Below are 24754 nucleotides of genomic sequence, written 5' to 3' on the forward strand. Positions count from 1 at the left end.
CTTCTCCTTCTCCTTCTCCTTCTCCTTCTCCTTCTCCTTCTCCTTCTCCTTCTCCTTCTCCTTCTCCTCCTCCTCCTCCTCCTCCTCCTCCTTCTCCTCCTCCTCCTTCTTCTTCATCTCCGTCTTCTTTCTCTTCTTCCTCATCTTCCTCTTCTTCCTCTTCTTTTCCTCCTTCTCCTTCTCCTATTTCTCCTCCTCCCCCTTCTTCTCATCCTCTTTCTTCTCCTCTTCCTTCTCCCCTCCTTCTCCTCCTCTTCCACCACCACCTCCTCCCCTTTTCTTCTTCCTCTTCCTTTTCCTCTTCCTTCTCCTCCTTTCCTGAGACAGAGTTTCAGTGTAGCCCTGGCTGTCCTGGAACTCACTCTGTAGACCAGACTAGTCTCACCTGGGATCAAAGGCATGCATCACCACTGCCTGCCTATGTTCAGACTCTTACGTGGTATTTGAATGGGCCCACTGAAAATGCAGCACTGTCTGTGCCATGACAAGGTGTAAAACCAAGTGTGAACAGCCAGTGTGAACGTCTGCAGGTGAGAACACTAGTGGATGATATCTGGAGATGAATTCTAAGCAAACATTAGGAAAGGTTGAGGCCACCCATGAGCTGTGGCTCTTCATTCATCTGGGGGAAGGTTGGCATGCAGGTTCCATTGAAGCTCTTCCTTGGGAACTGGTGTCCCTCAACTCTGTTGCTTTAAAACAAAACAGAGTGACTACAAATTCTACATCAGCAAGTCGGTCATATCCAAGCCACCTGGGCTTGGCAAGTGTTGGGAGAACAGAAAGTCGGCACCATTCTTGTTCTGACTCTCTAGGTTGGTTGATGTGGGTGTCCACGGGACCTCATTCATTCTGTTTGTGTGCAAAGGCAGTGTCATCTGAGACCTGCCCGTTTGCCCTGATCTGGTTCCCCTGTAGGGTCAGAAAAGTCTGTGGGCGTGAGGAGACATCCTTGTCTTAATTTTACTTTTTTTTTTTTTTTGATGAGTCTGGTGACATATTTTGCTCCCTGGTGCCTTCTGTTTTATCATTTAGAGTTTAAAAGCGGCTTCTGTATATTTTACAGAGTCTGATTTCTTCAAGTATTTGAATAAGTAAATCACTACTTGTTCATGGTATAGATTTGGAAAGTGCTGAGGCAGAAAGGAAAATGAATATCACATATCACCCACCATTAACATTTTATGTTTTCATTGCTCATTTACTTGTTTCCCTGAAAGTGCTTGTTCATATGGTGTTCTTGCAAAATTGGGACCTAACTGTGTATACAGATTTATGGCCATGTCTCTCTATATTATGGAGTCTCCCTAGACAGACTTTTCAGGTTTGAATTCTTGTTATCATTGGCCAGCTTTCTCTACACCTGGGGATTTTGATGAGAATCTTCTCAGGTTCTGAAGATTGTAGGACACGTTGAGTAGTGTTACTGTTTCCCAACCCTCACCTAGAGATCCAGCGTGTTCATGCTATCGACTTTTGCATCTAGAATGATCTGTCACCGTTCTAAAGACTCAGCACACAGGTGGTGTTTTACTCCATGAAAGATGTAGCAGAGCCCTTTCCATGTAAGTCACTGCTAACATGGAAATACCAAATTGCTTTTCACATTTGGATTCCAAGGGTGCATCCCATTCATATCCACATATTCATCTGTTGTGTGGGTCAGAGACAGTTCTCCATACAGAAATCTTGTCGGCCCTCACTCAGCAGCCTTCAACTTTCAGAAGTGGATTCTGTAACTGAAAATAATAGATATTTGTATATAATAGATATAAGATCTTATAGAGGAACAGTTTACCTAACAAGTACGCAGAGGAATCCCACATGGTCACTACTTACCCTTCCTCGTTTTGAGGAAAGATCAAGCTAACAGCCTGCATGTGCACTGAGACCTTTTCTTACTATGCTTTTCTTCTTTTGTGTCTATTTCTATTGTTTCTATGCCTGTTGAGGTTTATGTCCCCTTCTTCTTGACTCTCAGTGCGGTTGCTTCTCTCACAAGGGAATGAACCTGGTCTCAACCAAGCCTGCTTCCTTGGTTCCAGGTATCATTAGGGAAGTTGGGAGCCTTTCATGTAGGTCTGTATCACCACCCTGAAAAGTACCCCAGTATCCCTCATTACTGGTGTAGGCTTTTCCCTGCCTGCTGTACGTGGTTCACTGTGCTCCTATTATGAATGGGTTTCTATTTTCTGATGCTGTGCATCAGGTGCCTCCTTGGCTGTGAGGATGAACAAGGGAGAATTTTCCTTTGATGATTGCTCCACAAGTTCACTCTCTGGCTCCCATGTGGTACCACCAGTGGCTGGGGACTCCGTCTACCCTATATAACCATGAAGATCTGTAGCTTTGGGTTCATCCATAGGCTCTTGAGGCTGACCATATTCTTGGGACCTCTCATGGTGTGGTTTCGTAAATCAGTAAGCCAAGAACTGCACAAATGTCTCTATCATTCTCTAGAAAAGAAGCCCAGGAAGGACCATCTGTCTCGGGACTGGAGGGAACGGAGGAATGCCATCCGGCTCACCAACGAACACACGGTGGAGACCCTGGTGGTGGCTGATGCCGACATGGTGCAGTACCACGGGGCAGAGGCTGCACAGAGATTCATCCTCACTGTCATGAACATGGTGAGTCCACAGGAGGGTCCTGCTGTTGGTGGGCTCAGATGTCTCCAAGAGGGAGGTAGGTGTGGCACCCGTATCTCCTGTGGCAAGGAGGTCACTGGCTTGGGATCACAGCCTGTGGTCCTGAGAGCAGACGCAATGAACAGGAGAAAGATTGACTCCGGACTCTACCTGCTGCTGTGATGTTCTCATGCATGGATTTACTCAATGATGGGACTGCTCATGACCACACTTTCCAAGATCCTTGGTACATGAAAGACCTTTTCCAAATGACAGTCACGTTGAAGGGAGAGTTAGCCCCTGCTCTCATAATAATGAGTCTGCTTGGAGAAATCAGAATCAAACCTTAGTTGGAAAACAGTTTACCGTATGCGGCAAGAAGGTGTAGTAACACTGTTGAGTGAGGATAGAGGGAAACATATGTACAATGGGTGGGTAAGGGAGAGGCAACTTCATCAAATCTTAGACACCAAAGTGTCTTTCTTCAAAGGCATCCACATTCCACCCAGCCACCTGCTTTCCCAGGAAATGCTTTTGAAGGCCTTCAAAAACCTTTAACATTGTGCTCAGTGCTAAGGCTACAAATGCATCACACAGTCTGGTCTTTCCCTTGGGAGGCTGTAGCCTCAGCAGGCAGAGCATCCATCCTACCATGGAGACATCTGCAGGGGCCCCTGAAGTGCAGGTGGAGGGTGGCTAGGGGTCATCCTTCAGCATGAGGCTTCATGAAAGAGCAAACCTTGATTAGGGAGGGAGGAAGTGCTGACGGGGCGAGGATAATGGAAAGGTCATGCTGTGGGTCCCACAGGTGCAAGGCTTGGAGGTACACTAACTCCCTTCAGGGGGAGGTGATACCTACAGCTGCAGCAGGGACAGCAGGAGCCTTGGGGGAGTATAGGGATGTGGACAGCGGAGGCTAGAGGAGGTGAGCAAGAGGTCCCAAAGGGTAGAGGCTCTACCCAGGAGACTGGGGCCACCCAAGTGTAGGAGATGTTGCCTGTGTTCGTCTCAGTGTTTGGAGAAGGAGCCAGAACAGCTGCATGCTGGGTGGATTGATGCGTTGCCTGTGGGAAGAGGGTCTGAACCTATGTGCAGGGGGAGTGGGTGGGGGAACACAGAGGCCAGAAGGGGGAAGACTGGCAGGAACCAGTGAGTTTGAGGAGAGAAATCCCAGCTTACCTGGTCTTATGTGTGTGTGTGATGCGGTGGAGCCACTGACTGAGAAAAGCAGGAACAAAGAGAGCATTTGGACCCTAGGAGGAGTTTCTCAGTGGCCAAGCCCAGCTTAAGGTGAGAGGTTAGGCTAGAAGGATTGGGTAGAAGGAGGAACTTGAGGCTTCTTAACCTCAAGCTGGTACCCAAAGCCTTAAGAGTGGGCAGCACTGCCCAGGTGCTGCATCTCCTGTGAGTAGAACAGTTTTGGGGTACAGTAACCCTAGAGGATAGGAGGAACAACCTAGGAGGAGGATGACCCTAAAGAAAGGGGTAATGGGATCAGGAAGCTGGTTAACAATGCCAGATGGTAGGCTAAAGGTTTAGGATACAATAGAGCAGACAGAGACAAGGACTGTTCTTTGGGGCCACATGATGTATTGAACTCCAGAGAGTAGACTACTTTAAGGCATTTAGAGCTCAGGATGGGAGATGGCCTCCCTCCCTCCCCAGAATCTATGAAGTCTTGGGGTCTGGTACAGTCTCTGGTCTGGGGCTTGTACAGATCCTTGTCTGTCTTAGAATGCATCTGTTCTTTTTTGCCTGAGGGGATGGAGCCCGGATACTGAGAAGAAAGCGAGCTCTGACAAGAAGGCTAGTTTGATGGCTCCCAACTTGAATGTTGGAGGATGTCCAGGAATTGTAGTCCTCATGAGTGTTAAATTATCCAGGTGGCTCATTGTTCATATTTAGGTATCGTGGAGAAGGACGCTCTGGGCTCTAGAAGTGGCTTGGGAGGGTGCATGTGTCCTCCCTAGGACACAGAGGCTAGCAGGACCTGATGATCCTCCCTGATAGAGTGTTTGCTCTGACCATATTGTAACTAGGGCTCTGGAAGGCTAGCAGGCCTGCACAAAGCTCATCTGGGTTGAGCCTTCACTTTGGGGGCCAGAACCCACAGCTCATTTCCTGGCATCTGAAGGGAGTTCAAGGGCATTGGAGCCAAGTATCTCATGGGATACTTGTACAGGGCTGTGACATTAAGCCCAGACGCTTTGCCCTTACTGGCCACAGAGAAATGGATGACCCACTGTCCCACCATGGTGATCCTGGGGGTAAAGAGGATGAGTTTCTTGTGCCCTGCTGGGTCAGACTCCCTTTCCTAGGCTGCTTTTGTCTTTTGTGAGAAGCCTTACCTTTCTGGCCTTTACCCTACCCCTCACATGTGCTGTGCTCAGGGCACTGCTCTTCTCAGCATGGAGAATTGCTGGTTGTACCCATACACACCCTCATGAGACACATAGTCACAAGGCATGGCTGGATATTTGCTTTTATAAACCGACTTAGGCATAGGAAGCTCTTTAATCACAACTGGGAAAGAATGGGATCCTACAGAAAAACACCAAAAACAAAAACAAAAACAAAAAAAAGCCGGGTGTGGTGGCGCACGCCTTTAATCCCAGCACTCGGGAGGCAGAGGCAGGCGGATTTCTGAGTTCGAGGCCAGCCTGGTCTACAAAGTGAGTTCCAGGACAGCCAAGGCTACACAGAGAAACCCTGTCTCGCAAAACAAAAACAAAAACAAAAACAGAAAAACACCCCACCTGCCATCCCCATGGAGCATAGAGACTGTAAGACAGGGCCCAGAGAGGTCCCAGTCCTTGTGATCACTTCAACAGCAGCTTACACTAGGATGTCCATGGCTCCCAGTTTCGCCATTGTGGCCAAGCACTTTCAGTTTTAATTTTGAGGTCTTCCCAGAAAGTCTACAACCCACTAAGGGAAATTGCCTTGTGGAAGCAATATATACCCTATGATACTTGTGACCACAGGCTGTCTCTGTGTGTGACTTCTGAGCTATTGGAAGCCAGAAGCAACCGAGAGTCCTCACACCCCCGTGCGGTGGTTCCACGCATCTCCACCCTTTCCTGCTGTGCTCATCGGAGTACTCGGACACCAGTTCACACCCAGACTCCGTCTTGTTTTAAAGAAGATCATCCCCCGCTGCTGCCACTCTGCTTCTTCAATCCTCTAAATCTCCTGGTTTCTGAAATCCCCAGATTTCTTTGCTGCTCATGGCCGTGGTAGAATAGAGGGTCTGAGCTGGTGAAGCCCAGAGGAAGAGAAGGGATTGTGGCTGGGCTTGGGCCCCATCATTACATAGTTTCTCTAAGAATAACAAGCAGGGACAGGCTCTCCCTGTCTATCTCTCGATTGTGTTCTTGGGAGTGGCAGGACTGAAGCAGCTGGCACCTCAGGTTTCCTGGGGTTAGAAAGAAACCTACTTGGGCTGATGGGCCTAGTCATTCATACAGAAACTGTGGAAAAATAGTGGCTCTGGTGCCTGGCAGCTGTCCCCTTCTTGCCCTCCTGCTTGGGTCTCTGTGAGCAGAGACCCTGCATCTTACTATGTCACACCCAAGACTCCCAAGGCAGAACACAGACAAGCCCCATCCGTGGCAAAGGAGACAGTCTAGTTTTCTAAGCTGGGAGAAATTACTGTCTAGTGTTTGTTCATATTCTCCCAGCATCTTTCAGGGTTAGGATGTGTTTGTGCAGCACTAGCCAGTGGCCTGAGGATTCCTGTGGGAGAAGAATGTTGAGTACTTAAGCTGAACTTCCCAGCCCTGATGGTAACAAGGTGTTTTCATGCCCTGGACGCTTCAGGCCTGGCAGGTTTCATCATTTCACAGGGAAGATTTGGAATGGAGTCTTGGAGGCCGCTGAATACACAGTTGAGGGAATGGAAGGCGCTAGCTCCCAGCTGATGGTCCTTGAATCAGCTTGCTCAGGCATTTCTGGTTCCCCCCCTTTTCTTGCTCTCTGCTCTGGGCTGACCTCCATTCTTTCCAGCCTTAACAGTGAAGCAGCTAGCTCCCTTGCTAGCCTGCTCACCTCCATCTGAGTCCCACCTCAGTCCTTGCTGCCAAGTGACCTGGAAAGGTCTCTCATTAAAGTCAAGAGCTTGTCAGTAAGCGGTACCAAGTCCACTGTGGCTTCCTCTGAGCCTTACAACAGGCCATCAGCTCCTCCTGTAGCTCCTTCTTCCTGTCAACCCTGGCCTCTGGTGCAGGGGTCACCCCTTCCTCAGGAGATCCCAGCTCCTCCCTCGCTTGTGTTCTGTCCCCTCTGCTGCTGCTGCTGCTGCTTCTTCTTCTTCTTCTTCTTCTTCTTCTTCTTCTTCTTCTTCTTCTTCTTCTTCTTCTTCTTCTTCTTTTCTCTTTCTTTCTCTCTCTCTTTCTCTCTTTCTTTCTTTCTTTCTTTCTTTCTTTCTTTCTTTCTTTCTTTCTTTTGGTTTTTCAAGACAGGGTTTCTCTGTGTAGCCCTGGCTGTCCTGGAACTCACTCTGTAGACCAGGCTGGCCTCAAACTCAGAAATCCGCCTGCCTCTGCCTCCCGAGTGCTGGGATTAAAGGCGTGTGCCACCACGCCCAGCTCCCCTCTGCTTCTTAGAGAAGGGGCTTTTCTGTATTGCAGATGTTCCTCAGAGGGATGGACCCTCCTCGCCAGCCAGGACAAAGAGCTCCACCATGATGGCCAGTCCACATGGCAACCCTGTGCTTGTGTGCTTTTAATGAAATCTTTTACTTTCCAGTTTTCTTGTGCTATCAAAACCGTGTAAAGGTGGAACAGACTTAAAATTTATATTTTAAGGACATATAATTTGTATAGGGAAATAGCTAAAGAAAATAGCTATGGGGTAGAAACAAAAGGAAATGAAAAGGGATTTATAAAGTTTCACTATAGGAAAAAATGAACATAATACATACAGAAAAGGGGGGGACAAAATTTGTAAGGGTTATGAAAGCAAAAAACAAAAAAAGTAACTTCTAGAGGTTCAGTCATTACCTTAAATGTATATGGATTAAGCATACTATTAACGACAGAGATTTGTAGAATGGATTAAAACAAAACAAAACAACCCAAAATCCAAATATGTCACCAAAAGACTCACTTTAGATCCAAAGGTAAGAATGGGTTGAAATTAAGCAGGTTTCAAAAGATATTCCATGCAGATCATGAAGAGAAAGAGAGCCAGAAGGGGGCTATGTTAACAGGGAAAGCAGACTGGGAGGAGAGAGGGTCGTCTGTGACGAAGAAGGCCATTAGATGTCAATAGAATCCAAAGGTAGCAAAAAATAGCAATAATAAATATTTATGTGTAAATATTTTGTATGGAAATCAATGAGCATGCACAACCAAATTACCAAAGCAAAGGGAGAAACACGAATAATTATTGCATCGATGTAGAAAAAGAATTTGGCAAAGTCCAATAGCCTTTTGCAACAAAATATGTAAAAAGAACACAATCAAACTGTCTCATTGTCATGAAAGCCATAAAAGAAGATTCCATGGCTGTCATGGTACTTGGTGGTAGATGGTGGAACGCCTTTCCCTACAGAATAAGACAGAGCTGCCACACTTGCCACTTTTGTTCGACACAGTTTTAGAAGTTTTAGCAAGAGAAGTGGAGCATACAAAAAATAAAATAATAAAATAAAATAGTCATTCAAGTAGGAAAGAAAGAGGCTGAGTAGTCTCTGTCACACACGACATGATGTTAATTAGAGAAGACCCTGAAAGGTACATACATTGTGCATGCACACATGCATGTGTATGTCCGTCCATACATGAACGGTTACCAATAAACAGCAAAGTAGCAGTGTAAATCCCAGCATATACAGACTGGTTTCATTTGTGTGCACAACAGTAAACACTCTGAAAGGCAATTTATAGGACAATCCTATTTTCAGGAGTATCAGAATAACACAACACTGAGCACTTACTTAATCAGGATGTGCAAGGCTACACAGTTAGAGCTGTGACCCACTGGTGGTAGAAGTCAACAAAGAGATGGATAGGAAGTCATGTCGATGGGCTTAAGATCTTGTTTCGGCATTCGTGTTACCTAAAACGATCAACAGATACAGGTGGTTTCTGTGAATCTACCAATGCCTGTGGATTTTAGAGGACTGCATCCTAATATCCATATGGACTAGGAAATGAAAGAGAAGGATAAAATTGGAGGACTCCTGCTTCCTGAGCTCAGATCTTCTGGTTACAAAAACCAGAGCACTCCTCTGTGCTGTCACCTGATGCCTGATGGAGTCATCTAGGACCCAGAAGTTGACATTAATATATTTTGTCAAATAGTTGACACAGATAAGGGAGAACTGGAAGTCTTTTCAACAACTGGTACTAGCTAAACTGGACACCTGCATGAAATTGGAGCCCCATATTTAAAATGTGCTAAAGTCCTAATTTAAGAGCTGAAACAATTAGACACAGGAGAAAGGGGGAGAAGGGGAGGCCATGATATCCATCTTGGCAGCAATTTCTTGGATATATCAACGATACAGCCAACAACAAAAGGGAAAGTAGACACACTGGATTTCAGCACAGTCCAACATCCCTATGTGTCAAAAGACCTCATTGACATGGCAAAAAGGCAACGCACAGAATGGGAGAAAATATTTGCAAATTTCACATTAGTCAATATTCAGAATATAGACTTCTAAAACTTATCACCAACACCACCAACAGAAGAAAAAAGTTGGGAAAGGATTTGAATAGACATTTTTTAAAAAAGACGTACAGATAGCTAATTCGTGGAAAGATACTTAACATCAGTCATCCATCAATAGGAAAATGGAAGTCTGACCCACAGTGAATACTTCCTCACCCAGTGGGATATCTATTGTAATCCTAACACATACACAAAGCAAAACTGAGCACAAGTGTTTGTGACAGAAAAGAGATCTGGTAGGGATGCAAGATGGTACAGCTGCTGTGGTAGGTAGGACTGTTCCTCAAAGCCAAACCCAAGCCCTACTTCTGTCCTTGCAATTCTGCTTTTGAGAAATCAGAGACATGGATAGATACTTGGACATCTGCCTTATAATTAACAGTAGCCCAAAGGTGGAAGCCACCCAAGTATGCGTTGATACCTGGGCAGACAGAGAAATGTGGCATATGTGCATACTGAGATATTAGCCTTCCACCAGGAGGAAACACTGGGACGTGTGCAGTTAACAGCATTGTCTGGTCTTGCAGAGGACCCAGATTCACTTTCCACCACTCACATAACAGCTCTTAACCGTCTATAACTTCAGTTCCAGAAGACTTGATGCCCTCTTTTGTTCCCTGTGGGCACCAGGCATGCCTAGTGTACAAATATATACACAAGCAACAACTCATTGCTGGAAAGCGATAGATGTCAGTATTTGGTGGGGACAGATTTTCAGTTTTAGAAGAAAGGACTAGTGCTGGCTGGTGGGGGGGATGTGTGAATGTATTTACCACCACCGAATGGTACACTTTAAAATGTTCATCCTGCTTATCACTTGTTCTCCCAGTATCTGTAGCAAACTCTTCAGAATAAGATTGTGCATATACATATGCTATTATTTGCTGCCTGTGTTCACGCAGATGGTCCAGGATAAATGAGTCTGTGAATACAGGACGGGGTGACTGGTGCCTCCGAGCAACATCCTTTGCCAATGACTTATTAGCAAAGACGTTGTATTAACAAATACTAGGGGTGGGGAGATGGCTCAGAGGTCTTGCGGTCAATTCCCAGCAGCTCATAACCATCTATAATGAGGTCTGGTGCTCTCTTCTGGCCTGCAGACATACATGTGTGCAGAGTGTTGTATACATAATAAATAAATCTTTAAAAAAATACTGCCCATACTTAGTTTTTATCCTGAAAATTTGTTGCCTTCTCGACCAAAGTGAGCTTGGAGAAAGACTGAAATGAGGACAAAGCTGGATCTACTCTTTGTCCTCAGTTTTCATAGTTTTAAATTTTTAGTTAAAATTATTTCCATACAGTTTATTTTGGTCATGCTTGCCCTCTTTCCTGACTTCCTCCCAGATCTTCCTCACCTCTTCACCCACCCAACTTTATGTTCTTTCTCTCTCTCTCTCTCTTAAAATGAACAAACAAACAAGAAACAAAAGCAAGCTGGGTGGTGGCGGTGGCACATGCTTTTAATCCCAGCACTTGGGAGGCAGAGGCAGGTGGATTTCTGAGTTCGAGGCCAGCCTGGTCTACAAAGTGAGCTCCAGGACAGCCAGAGAAATACAGACACATAATAAAAAAAAAAAAAAAAAAAAAAAAAAAAAAAAAAGAAAGAGAAAAGCAAAACAGAAAACACAAAAAATGAATGAAAATCAAAACAAATAGGTAAGACCAAAAAGATTTTTTTAAAAAGCCCCCCCCCCAAAAAAAAACAAAATAAAACACAATGTTCATAAAAATACCAATGAGTACATTTCATATTGGCCAACTATTCTGGACCTGACCTGGAATGTGGTTTATATAACCAGTGAGACTCCACTGGAGAACAGCGATTGTCCCTTTAAAATTGGGTATCAATTGCAGTTCTCTTCCTAGTTAGGGGTGGAATCCTGTCTGTCTTGAACCTGTATAAAGGTCTTATAAATACTGCCATAGTCTCTGTGAGTTCATATGTGCATTAGTCCTGTATCTTGAAGACAATTTCCTTGGAGTCATCCATTCTACCTCCTGTTCCACATAGATCTCTGAGCATTGATAGGAAGGAGTTGATGAAGACATACTATTTAGAGCTGAGTGTTCAATGATTCTCATTCTCTGGCCACTGTCCAGTTATGGATCTCTGCATTATTTCCCATCTACTGTTGAGAAGATTCTTTGATGTGTGTTGAGGGATGCCCTGATCTATGGGTCTAACACTGTGTCACTGGAAGTCATTTTATTGCAATGTTCCTTTAATAGAGTAATAATATTATGTTTCCCCAAGGCCTGTGACCTATGTAGTGTCAGTTTCTTTACCCCTTTGGTAGTGTCAGGCATGCATTCTATCTCATGGAATGGGCTTTAAATCCAATCAAAGAGTGACTGGTTGCTCTTATAACATTTGTGCCACTATTGCACTGGTATATCTTTGAGGTAGGTCCATGTTGTAGGTCATAGGGTTTATACCTGGGTGATACTGATAATTAATTTTCTCTTCTAGTTTGTGTGCAGAGTTCCTTCCAGTACCATGAACCCTGGTCAGCAGTTAAGTTCCAGCTTCCTTCTCAGTGTTCAGTGGCATAACTGAGTGTTTTATTCAGCAATAGGGCCTTATCATCAGGTTGTAGAGAGCAACCAGTAGCCTTGGCAATAGCTGTGATATTAGAGGGTTTCCATGGGGCCTCTTTGGGCAACAACTCAACAAGGTGTAATCTATTCCAGGGGATGAAGGTATCACTTGGTGGTATAATGTCTAGTTGGGGCATTGTCTCCCCTATTATTTGTTGACTCTAAATAGATTCCTTTCATATATGTATATACTTCAGGAACCTTCTATATAGTAGGTCTCCATCTAGTTTTTAAAAGTATTATTAGAATTGGTTGTCTTTCCAGAATATATTTTAAAAACCTCACAGCTAGCATCCCACATATAAGGGAAAGCGTACAACATTTGTCTTTGGGGATCTAGGTTGCCTAACCCGGGATGCTTTTATTTCTAGCTCTATCCATTTACATGCAAGTCCATAATTTCATTTTTCTTAATAGCTGAGTAATAGTGTATTGTGTAAATGTACCACAGTAATACATCTTCAACATCCATTCATCAGTTGATAGACATCTAGGCTGTTTTCCCGTTTCTGGCTGTTATAAATAGAGCAGCAATGAGCATGGATAAGCAAGTGTCTCTGTGGCAGGATGTACAGTCCTTAGGTCCATTCTCAAGAGTGGTACGGCTGCATCTTAAGGTTGATCCATTCTCAGCTTCTTGAGGAGCCTCTACACGGATTTCTATAGAGGTCGTACCAGTTCGCACTCCCACCAGCAGTGGATGAGTGTTCCTCTTTCTCTATGTCCTCCCCAGCATGTGCTGTCATTTGTTTTATTGATCTTGCCATTCTGACTGATATAAGATAAAATCTCAAAGTAGTTTTAACTTGCATTCCCCTGGTGATGAAGGACTTGAGCATTTCTTTAAATGTTTCTCAGTCATGTATGTTTCATCTTTTCAGAACCCTCTGCCTCCCTCTGCTTCCCTCTGCCTCCCTCTGCCTCCCTCTGCTTCCCTCTGCATCCCTCTGCCTCCCTCTGCTTCCCTCTGCATCCCTCTGCCTCCCTCTGCATCCCTCTGCCTCCCTCTGCATCCCTCTGCATCCCTCTGCATCCCTCTTCATCCCTCTGCATTCAGCCATTCAGTTTGACCAGCACTATTTCTTAAAGGTGCTACCTTTTCTCCAGTGCTTTTTGTTTGTTTTTGCTCCTTTGTTAAAATCAGGTGTCTGACGACGTGTGGAATTATGTCTGGATCTTTAATTCAATTGCATTGGTCAACATATCTGTTTTTATGCCAACACCATGCTGTTGGCTGTGGGCTTGCTGTAAACTGCCTTTATTATGTTGAGATATTTCCCTTACATCCCTAGACTCTCTGGGCTTTTATTATGAAAGGATACTAGATTTTGTCAAAGGCCTTTTCTAAGTCTAATGAAATGGTTATGTGATTTTATGTTTTAGTTTGTTTATGTTATTGCTTCTTGGCCTTTTGGCTAAGATCAAGTGTAGTTTGTTTATGTAGTGGATTACATTTATTGATTTATATATGTTGAATCATCTCTGCATCTCTGGGATGAAACCAACTTGATTATGGCAGGTGATCTTTTTGATGTTCTTGGATTTGGTTTACAAGTATTGAGAATTTTTGCATCTATTTTCAGAAGGGATTGGCCTATAATTTTCTTTCTTTCTTTTGTCTTTGGTATCAGGTAGCTTTGTAAAAATAATGAGAAAATATAATCCTCTAGTTTTTATTTGTAGAATAATTTGGGAAGTATTGGCGTTAATTCTTCTTTGAAGGTCTGGTACAAATCTGCATTGAATCCGTCTGGCCCTTTTTCTGGTTGGGGACTTTTAATTACTGATGCTATTTCACTGGGGATTATAGGTATATTTAAGCTGATTGTTTGATCTTGCTTTAATTTTCTGTACCTTTGGCCTGGATCCTCCTCCCGTCTCTATACCTCTATTTATAGGTTTAGTCTTGTCGGGTATCCCAGAATTCCAAGATGTTTTATTCCTGGGATTCCCCCCCCCTTTTTAAGTTCTAAAAAGACTGAGAGGGGAAGCGGGAAATATATAGGGGCACCCTGGGTCCACACTGAGACAGGGCCCAGGAAATGGAGGTGGGTGGGAGGAGGGGCTCCTGCAGGCAGACTACTGCAGGGCTAAGTGAGTCTGGAGAAGCTGGCACAAAAGAGGTAGGGAAGGGGGCTTCCGACCATACTTTTCAATTCCTTGATTAATTTGCTTTGACTGAGTATATATTTTTCTACTATGTCTTCAAGACCTGAAATTCTCTTTTCTGTGTCTTAATCTGTTGGTGAGGCTTTCCTGTGAGGTTTTTGTTGGATGTCCTGAGTTTTCACTTCCCAGTTCTATTTCAGTTTGGGTTTTCTTTGCTGATTCTATTTTCTTTGTTAAGTTTTACTTTCATGTCTTGAAGCATTTTTTTATTATTTCACTACACTGTGTTTTATGGTCCTTAAAAAACATTTTTTCATGTTTTCCCTAAGGTCTTTAGACATATTCATAGTTGCTATTTTGAAGTCTTCGTCTTGTGCTTCAGCTATAGTGGTTTTCTGAGGGCCCAGTGCAATGGGGTCTTGGAGGAGACATATTGCCTTGAGTGGCCATGTTTCTGTGCTAGGATCCAGACATCTGGACTTAGGATGTTTGAAGTGTTTCATGGTGTAGGTATCTGTTCTTGTCTTCTTGGAGTGGTTGGTCTATCCTTTGGCTTCTCTTGTCACTCTGGGTTCTAGGCACATGTGATGGTCGTGGGGGTTCCCATTAGAGAGCATTTCTGTAGGTTGGTGGGTGTACAAATAAACTAAAGGTGGCTTAGGAGGCAAGGCTGAGAGGGGAAGCAGGAAAGAGCTAGAGGAACCCTGGGTCCACACTGAGGCAGAGCCCAGGAAATAGAGGTAGGGTGAAGGAGGGGTTTCCTGTAAGTACTCTGCTAAGTCTGGAGAAACTGGAGCAAAAGAGCTGGCGGGGGTCGGGGGGGGGGTGGAGAAGTCTGACTATATATTTTTTTAATTCCTTGATTAATTTGCTCTGAAAGGGCTTTTGTGTATCCTAGCACAGGAATTTATGTCTTATGCACAACTCGGTAGGAAGTATTCCCACATTCATGTGATTATACATTTACCTACCTCCCAGGGTCCCCAGGCAGCCATGTGCAATGGAAAGTCTCCCAAGTCCCCTTAGCACACCTGTTGTTTTATAAGAGGGGTGGCAGAAGATGAAGCCAAGCCTTACAAGGTTAAAAGGAGGAACCGGCTGCCAGGAACAGCCTCCCACCTGCACCCTGGTACAGCAGGCACAGGCGTGGATGATGGCGAGAAGAGGCACCTAGGAAAACTGGCCTCAGGCAAGGTGGGCTTGCTTTCCAGGTGGGAAAGAAGGCGTTTTATGAAACCTGGAGCAGGAACCTTGGCTCCTGTGTCTGTTGTGGGTGTGGGTGTTAAGCCACCGCACATGAGTTGGGCTTGTGAGGCAAGCAAGAGAGGAGGGAGGTACAGGAGATGTCCGTGGTTGAAGGGAGTATGGGACCGCCAGCTCAGGATTTGGAAGGCTTGTGGTGGAGAAGATTAAGGTAGGAGAGGCCACGTCAGGACTGAGGCTGATCCACACTGCCGGATGCTCTGCTCATTCTGCTGCCGTGCCTGTGTCCCAGGAACACAGTCTACTGTCTGTGTCCTCTCTTTCAGAACCTTGTGAGGTATTCATGAGCCCAGGCCCTCTCTAGAGGCTGCTGGGGAGACAGAATCCATATCTGTGCACACAGGAACAAATCTGAGCAGGGTCCTGAAGGGGTTCATGGTAGCATCATTCCCCAGGAGCTAAAAGCTAGAAGCACAGGAGTGTGTCCACTGCTTGATGGACAGATAAGCCAAGTATAGCAGATAGGCAACATGGAATGTTGTATTCCGCCTTAAAAAGAAAGACGTTCGGGTATGGTCTGTACAAAGGCTGATCCTAAAGGACACAGTGCTTAGTGAAATAAGCTGGTCACCAAGGACAAGTAGCAGATGATCCCATTTAGGCCCAAGCTCTAGAGCCATCAGACCTATGGAGACAGAATAGAGGGACTGGGGAAGTGGGGAGCTAAGTGTTCAGTGGGAGGAGCATTTGATTTAACCCTTGACAGGGTGGTCAAGTTCTGGAGGCAAAACTGTGCACACAAACATGGTACAAGTTATAGGCTGTATGCTCTAAGAATTTTACTGTCAAGATAAAAGATGTATTGGTTCCATTTGGCTTGGTTACTAGTATCTTTCTATCCACTTAAGGCACCACAAGCAAGGTACCTTGCTACCCACTTGTGTGTAACAACAGGAATAATCGGCATGTATTATCCTAGCCATAGATACCATCCAACACAATTCAGTGAAAGGGAATCCTACAGAGTGGGAGCTGCCATATCCTGAACCATATGAGAGCAAGTGACTGAAGCGCCTCCATGATGAGGGGCTGTCTTCTCTTCTAAAGGGTGGCACTGAGCTAATAAGCAATGCCAGCCAGAGGGGAGGTTGGTAGGAGTCAGTAAAGCGATGGTGGGGCTAACCCTGCTGGCTGATGACCCTGGACATGAGGAAAGTCTCTCTCTCTCTCTCTCTCTCTCTCTCTCTCTCTCTCTCTCTCTCTCTCTCTCTGCCTGTGGTTGTGTGGGCTGTAGCTACCAACAGGTCTAAGAAGAAGAGCGGTATGGTCTGATTGGTGTTGTAGAACTACTTCTGATGCAGGCATCGTGGCACACACTGAGCATCTGGGTAGGGGGCTGAGGAATGATACAAACCTGGACTATATAGACAGAGACTGTTTTAAAAAAATAAAAATACTTCTGTAGCTGGAATGTGGCTCAGTGGTAGTGTGTCCACCTACCATACTCAAGCCTCCGGGTGCTGTAATACACAAGAGCTGCTTTTCCGTGTCTTTGCTGAGGGGCAAAGAATGGAGTCCTACTTCTGGATTTTGGTCCCTGGATCTGTACACAAGCTGCTTCCAGGACAGATGTCCCCAAAAGACCTCACTGCACGGGGTGTTCTGTGGGCTGCTGTGACCTTTCCACACCCATTGCAGAGCCTTCTGGGTGTAGGTGATTTGGTTCTCCCTGGGTGGGGGTTCTCGGGTGACACCAGAGCAGGAATGTTTTAAGGCACCAGTTGCAGACAGAAACAGGTGGTGTGGCACCAGAAACCCTGCGGATGGTCAGCCAAGTTGGAAAGCAGGGCCACCCGTCAGAGCTGTTGGTTGTTCTTCGCTTCCTTAACAACCATGGAGTGGTATTAAAAACCCGAGACCATCCAGGCAAGCTGTTTGGAGGAAAAATGACATCAATTTTGCTTTATTACCATATGAGACAGACAACGAGTCTCTTTGTGGTACCCCTCCCCCTGAAGGCAGCCCACCGTTAGAATGCTCATTGGTTCTTACACGTGAGCGCATGCTAGAAGCCCTGGGAGGCTCCTTCAACACACATAGCCAATCTCTGTTTCAGGGCGTCTGGGGACTCCAGTGTATGCATTTCCAATTCATGCCTGGGACCTCCCTTAGAGGTCCTGTGGATTTAGTAAATTTAGCCCTTGCCTTTTTGGGGTGAGGTCCGAATGGGGCAGGATGGGACTCTGGACAGGCTCTGGCTCATCCCAATGACAGCTTTGCGAAAACCCTACCTAGTGTGATAACCAGGCACCTCCCCATCTGTCCCAACCTCTCATCCCTTCTCCAATCCCTGTCTGCGATCCCAAGCATCTCTGTGTCCCCAAGTCACCCAGCTGGGAGAGCCACAGTATGCTGTTGGCAGCAAGTATACCTGCTTGGCTCAGGCTGCTGAGGGAATGTGACAAAGGCGGCCAGGGTTCTGAGCTCTGACTGGAACACAGCCAGAGTTGGACACTAGGGACAGACTTTCCAGACAATTGGCTGTACTGCTGCAGGCCTGGCCAGGTGTCCCCCTAAACACCAGGCGCTGCCTTCTAGACTTCCCCTGAGCAGGTATTTCCATGGGAAAGAGAGGCAGAGCATCTTGTTGGCTTGTCTGGGGCTTGCACCTTGGTTTGCTGCTGTTATCAGACGTTCATCAGTCTTTCCTGGCCTGGAGGGAGCTCCCGTGACCATTCTGCCCTGCCTTATGTCCTGCCCCACCCCATGCAGTTCTGTGGGTGGGCCGTCTGCAAACAGCAGTCGACAGAGTGCTCAGCTGTGGTGGTTAGGCTTGGCTAAGTGTTCCCTGGGATAAGTACCTGCATTATAAGGGGATGATGTCTCCCGCTTATAGTCATGATGTTGTAATAGTTACCTTTCTCTTGTGCTAAAACAGCATGACCAAGGCAACTTACAGAAGGAGAGGCTTATTTGAGGCTTAGGGTTTCTGAGGCATAAGAGCATAATTAGCACATTGGCAGGGAAATATGGCAGCAGGCAGGTGTGGAGGCTGGAGTTGGAACCTGAGAGCTGAGGGCTCACATCTCAAAATGACAAGCATGAAGCAGAGAGATTGAACTTGAAATGGTGTGTGGCTTTTGAAACCTCCCAGCCCACTCCCAGTGACATACTTCCTCTAGCCAGGCCATCCCTTGCTAGGGCTACTCAAACAAGGCCACAAACTGGAGACCAACTTCAAGTGCCAGAGTCCATAGAAGACATTTTCTCATTCAGACCACCACAGATACTCAAGACATGAGGCTTTCATAAATGAATTATCCTTTTAAATGTGACTACAGACACACCATAGAATTTACTGTCGCAGCCATGTGTAAGTTTAGTGACCCTAAATGTATCCACCTGTCGTCTAACCAGCATCCAGATGGCCTCATCTCCTAGAGCTGACCCTGTGCACCTGTTTCCCGTTTCTAGCATTTTCTCCATTTTTTCCTTCTCCACAGCCCCTGGGGTGTGAGGCTGTTTCCTTCCTTTGTCTCACGTCATTCTTTGTGAAGTCATTCCAAGGGAGGCAAACACACCTTGGGCCATGGAATACGCACACCACTAGGCTATTCTCAGCCTGACAATGGATGATTCTATCTCAAGGACCTGCCCTGTGTGCACACCATTGCCTGTGGGTTCTGTGTCCTCTGTTCATGCAGCAGACCAGAACACCACCCAGAAATTGCTTGCCTCACTACTATCTTACTTAAGTAGTTAAAAGACGTAAGGCATGCTCACATGGTATGGCCTCGTCTGGCCTGGAACTTGGCTGTGAATGTCAGGGTCACCTCCAACTTCTAATTCCTCCACCTTTAGTCTCCCAAGTACCAGGATTACAGGGGTGAACCCCACTGTCTTAGGGTTACCATGGCTATGATGTAACACCACCACCAAAAGCAGGCTGGAGAAGAAAGGGTTTATTTGGGTTACACTTCCACATTGTTCAGCATTGAAGAAGTAAGGACAAGAACTCAAATGGGGCAGGAACCTGAAGGCAGGAGCTGAGGCAGGCCGTGGAGCGGGCTGCTTCCTGGCTTGCTCAGCCTGCTTTCTTATAGAAGCCAAGACCACCAGCCCAGGGATGGCACCACCCACAATGGATTGGGCCCTCCCCTGTTAATCACTAATTAAGAAAATGCCTTACACCTGGATTTTCTGAAGGCATTTTTCTCAATTGATGACTCTGGAGCAATTGATAATTATTGGTAAACTGGGAGCAGTTTTCTCAGATAATTATTATAGCTTGTGTCAAGTTCACATGAGACTAGCTAGCGTACCCACCATGTTTGACTTCTCATTTTATATATATGTATATATATACACACATATATACATATATACATACATGTATATATGTTGTATATATAATAAATAGGTGTTCTATTCATATATATATGTATATGTATCATTCATTTGTTTATTTATATTTTATTGCATGCATGACACACTTATGTCCACACAACAGTGCATATATAGAAATCAGAGGACAACTTGCAGGCTTCTATTCTACCTTTCATTATGTGGGTTTCAGGGTTTGAACTCATGTCATCGGTCTTAGTAACGAGCGTTGTTATCCCTGGAGCTACCTTGTCAGCCTGCATGGTATTCTTGAATGTCTTTGGGGTTTGGCTAATATAGTATTATAGTTATTGTGCATTTAATTTTTATGTTTGGGTGCTGGGATGGAAGCCAGGGCCTCCTGTGTGCTACATCTCAGCTGTCTCATTGAGCTCACATGCACTCCAAATGCATTGCTAAAGCAGCCCCCTGTGACCAAGCCCTGTACAACTTGAATCGCTTCTTCTTTAACACCAAGCTTGCTTGCTTTGTTTGGAATTTCCATGTTTAGAACTGATATATACCAGTTCAAGTCCAGTCCTCATACTGGGTGTTTCAGGGGAAAAAAATGAATTAGAGCCATTTGGGAGGTTCTTGAAATATCCAAACAAGGAAAAAGCTGTGTGTTCCTTTCTTGCCCCAGGGTCAGGAATAGATAATGAAGAGCTGACTTCAGAATTGGGGACACTGAGAACATAGCAATTGAGTGCTTTTCTTGTGGGAAAAAAATATTAAGTTGCACAAAGATAGATTTTTTTATTTAACCATAATAGCAGTGTGCAAGGTCCAAGCTGTAGCACAGCTAATTCCGTGTCACAGAGTTGCCGACAGTCTATGCTTGCCGAGTTTGCAGGCTCAGTATCCTTTGGATGGCCAGCTGCACTTGGCCTGGATTGACCCTGGGCTTCCCGCTGCCCGGGCCATAGCTTCCTGCTGCTTCTGGAGAGTCTGGAGGGTAGGAGAGAGGCAGGGTGTGTGGGATGTTTTAGTGCCCTTGATATGAAATCCCCTTCCAGGTGATGTCTGTGAGCTAAAACCAAGAGTCAGATTGAGAAAGTACTCATCCCTGCTTTCTCCATATCGGTAACTATGAGTACCCTATTACCTCCCCATCAAACCTCTCAAAGCTCTGCTTTTGCCATCAAAGAAGAGAGGACCTCAGGTGAGCTGTGCTGACCTGGGAGCCTCACATCAATGGGCCTTCTTGTTTCTTGAAAACCCCAGTTCCTCTGCCATGTGATCTTTCCTTTCATTCCTCCTCTTGGAAGACCTTCTGGGATGTCTTGATGTTGAGGTCCTGAATAGTACCTTCTGCTGACAAGAGGCATATTTGTACCTAAGTTGGTGTTCTGTGACCATGATGAAATAAATACCTAAGATAAGAACCTTACAGAGAAAAGTTCTTTCATGCCCACAGCTTGGGGGGCTCAGGTCCAGTTCTAGCAGACTCACTACTTTGGAGGCTTGCAAAGGTAAAAGATGACAATCATGGGTAAATGGAGAGAGAGAGAGAGAGAGAAAGAGAGAGAGAGAGAGAGAGAGAGAGAGAGAGAGAGAGAGAGAGAGAGAGCTTGGAGACCCACAGCCTTGCTCCAGCACCTAAAGGCCTCTCACTGAGCCCTTCTCAGCCATCCCTACTACACCATCCTGGGGCCAAGTCTTTATGCATGTTTATTTGGGGGATACCAAATGGCCATAAAGGGAAAACTTGAGAAGAGCACGTGTCTTTCTGTCACTATGATGTGCTGCCATGGCAGCCTTTGGTTAGTATCAGGACTTTGGGGAACACAGGGAGAGATGGATATTTTGACTAGATGAACCTAGCTTAGATAAATCAGGGTGTTGCTAATTGGCTCTGAGCCTTCACCTTACAAGAGCCTATTTCTTGTAGGGGGTAATACAGATGCCATCCTTTCTGAGTGCTAACAGAAGGTTAAGATGAAACAGGCTGACACATTGCAAGTTTCTGCACCCCTACCCCCTTGCCTTTAGTCCTTCTGCATGAAAGCCTGGGGTGAGAGTTTTGACTTTTCTGCTTGTATTACCTAACATCCATTTCTTTGTTTCTTTGAGCTATATGTTTTAAAAAACATATTCATTTTATGGTGTGTGTGTATCTCTCTCTCTCTCTCTCTCTCTCTCTCTCTCTCTCTCTCTCTGTGTGCGTGTATATTTATGTATGTATGTGTGATGTATGTGTGCTTATAGAAACCAGAAGAATGTATCAGATTCCATGGAACTAGAGTTATATGCAGTTGTGAGCTGTCCAACAGTGATGCTGAGAATTGGGTGTAGATCATCTGGAAAAGCAATAAGTGGCCATCGCTGCTCAGCCATCTCCCTAGTGCCTGTGCTAGACCTGTTCAAAACGGAACAACTGGGTTCCCTCTTCCTTTTGTATGTAATGTGCATATGTGTGTGACTCCAGAATTTTCTATCATATACAGTAGGGGGAATATGAATTCTCTTTTAATTAATTGTGTGTATGTATGTATATATCATGTATGTATGAGCACAGGCATGCCTGTGTCACAGTCATCTGTGGAGGTCAGAGGATGTCTTTCAAGAGTTGCTTCTTGCCTTCCACCTGCTGAAGCAGGGAGGTCTGACTTGTTTTCTCTGCTTCACGGAATCCTCTAGGCTCTCTGGCCCAAGTGCTTCCAAGTGGATCTCTTGTCTCTGCCTCCCATCTCTTCATAGAAATACAGGGATTATAGATGTGTGCTATTGCATCTGGGCTTTTTTCGGGGGGTGGGGCTGGGAAGTGTTAGTAGTGGTCATTGAATACAAGTTCTAGAGACTGAACTTTAGTCATAGGTCTGTGCTGTTAGCTTCTTAACCCGCTAAGCTCACTCTGGCCCTAGATTCCCCTTTACTGAGGCTTTTAGGTCTCAGAAAATGTTAAGAGCATCTGGGAAATGTTCTCATTTGTGTATATATATATATACTTTTTTTTTTTGCTAAAAATCACACTTTATTGACACTGAAATTTGAATTACATGTTAATTATTATTTGTAGTTTTTCTCATACTAGAAAAGGAATAAAAAGTGCATTTAGATTTTTTTTTAATCAATACTGTGGTTTTTTTTTAGACAAGTTTTAAAAGTATAGAAAAGTTGGACAGTAGGATAGTGTTCACATGCACAATTGTTTATATTTTTAGCATTTTACATTTACAGAATATGGTTGTTAATTATCAGGAGACCAATATTGACTAATACCTAATCGAATGTTCATGGTTTATGCAGATTTCTTTAGTCTTTATCTAGTAACTTTTCTCTATTCCACGCCACCATCCAGAACACTGCTCTACTTGAAAAGTTATATTTGTATCTCTATTTTTCTCTCTTACTAGGTATACAACATGTTTCAGCATAGGAGCCTTGGGATTAAAATTAACATTCAAGTCACCAAGCTGGTCCTTCTGAGACAACGCCCTGTAAGTCGTTGTGGGTGCCTTTCAGAGCATGCTGAGAACTTAACTGGGTTTGGCTGTGTCGGCTAGGGAGGGCTTTAGGAAAACAAGCTTGCTCACCCTCCTGGCTTTGACAATGACACCCTTGTGAGAGAAGAGGAGGAGCCACAGGGTTTCGAACCATGGGAGTATGCAGGCTGCTTAAATCTCAGGGACCACTGAGCCATGGGGTCACACACATCTTCTCCTGCTCCTGGAAGGTCTGACATATAACTCTCACGTATGCGGAAAGCTGGGTGAGGTCTCAGAAGTGAGGCTTCTCCTGGACCACCTTCCTTACTGGGACCCAGCAGAGCCTTGGGTTGGGTGTTTCAATTGAGTGTCTCCCTTTAAGCCAGGACTACCTGCAATGTGAAGCAATCGGTAGACATTAAGAGAGTGCACTGGTTTTATAGACTGTTCTGTTTCTGAGAAGTATTTTGGTTTGCTTTAATGATAGTCACTATTTGAACTTGTGGATAAAGTCCCAAATGGTCGTCCTTGGGGCCTCCTGAACATCCTTTGGTTCTAGGCTAACTTAAGACATATGTAGAATTCTGTCTTTAAGAGTATCAACCATTCATAATATAGACTGGGGGCAACTTTGGCTTCCTGAAGGACACTGTCTTTGACTACCTCCTTCAATTTCTTTTAGGCCAAGTTATCCATTGGGCACCATGGTGAGCGGTCCCTGGAGAGCTTCTGTCACTGGCAGAATGAAGAGTATGGAGGAGCACGTTACCTTGGCAATAACCAGGTGCCAGGAGGCAAGGATGATACGCCTCCTGTGGATGCTGCTGTATTTGTGACCAGGTAAGCCTAGCACGAGAGGAAAAAGACCATGTTAGCAATCCAGACTTGGATTGTCAACTTAGAACAAGCCTTTGTCTACTTGCTTGGGTTTCAGGTTCCTCATTGGTCAAATGGGATTGTTGTAGGTCCAGCCTATGAGTGCTGAGCCAAAACAAACAAACAAACAAACAAACAAACAAAACTATTGCCTATAAGCAGTGCCTAACCCACAGTGTTAACCATCAGAAATTCTAAACAACCAAAGACTTAGAACGTTGTAGAAATCCATGTACTCTCCCTTCCTCTCCCTCCTTCTTACTAATAGCATGCTAGTAAGAGAGGTACTGAGAGGGTTTGCAGCTGCTGCAGACTGACTGGGGAAACAGGTTAGGGAGGGAAATGTATGCTGGAGTTCCCTGTGGGAGAACTCCACCCAGGATGACCTGCACAGCCTTGCAGGACACACTGTCCACAGAACCACCAGAACCCCCTAGAAAACTCCATCTTTTAGATGCACATGGACATCATGTGAAGAACTCTGAAGCAGAGGTTAAGGTTCCTTTCTAGCCACCATCATCCTTCTAGACCAAAGGGCCAAGAAGTACATAGCAGAAACCCAGGGCAGCCTCTGAAGCCACAAGAAAACATGCTGCTGTAATTTCCTAGTGCCACCATAACCACTGACCAAAGCAGATGACCCTAAATAATGAAAAGTAACCCTTTACATTCAAAATTGGGGTGTTGGTAAGGCCCCACTCTCCCCAAATCCTCAAGTGGAGGGTCATTCTCTGTTTTCTCCCTTCTGGTGGCTATTGCCACTGTCGGTAGCCCCCAGCTTGTGGACACATCACTTGAGTGTCTCTTCCGCCATCACAGGACCATCTCCCCATATCTCTTTCTGTG

General features: G+C 45.2%; 1 protein-coding gene and 1 pseudogene across 1 annotated transcript in view; both read left to right on the plus strand.

The window, feature by feature from the left end:
* Positions 1 to 24754, plus strand: part of Adamts17 (ADAM metallopeptidase with thrombospondin type 1 motif 17) — a 303015-nt gene that overhangs the window by 46638 nt on the left and 231623 nt on the right. Inside the window, exons 4-6 of the mRNA XM_021167985.2 lie at positions 2461 to 2630; positions 22961 to 23044; positions 23715 to 23872. Coding sequence (XP_021023644.1) covers positions 2461 to 2630; positions 22961 to 23044; positions 23715 to 23872 — 412 coding nt within the window. The remainder of the gene's footprint in view (positions 1 to 2460; positions 2631 to 22960; positions 23045 to 23714; positions 23873 to 24754) is intronic.
* LOC115031682 lies at positions 13305 to 13415 on the plus strand (annotated as a pseudogene).

The sequence above is a fragment of the Mus caroli genome, chromosome 7 (genome assembly GCF_900094665.2).
Source record: "Mus caroli chromosome 7, CAROLI_EIJ_v1.1, whole genome shotgun sequence".
Classification (NCBI taxonomy): domain Eukaryota; kingdom Metazoa; phylum Chordata; class Mammalia; order Rodentia; family Muridae; genus Mus; species Mus caroli.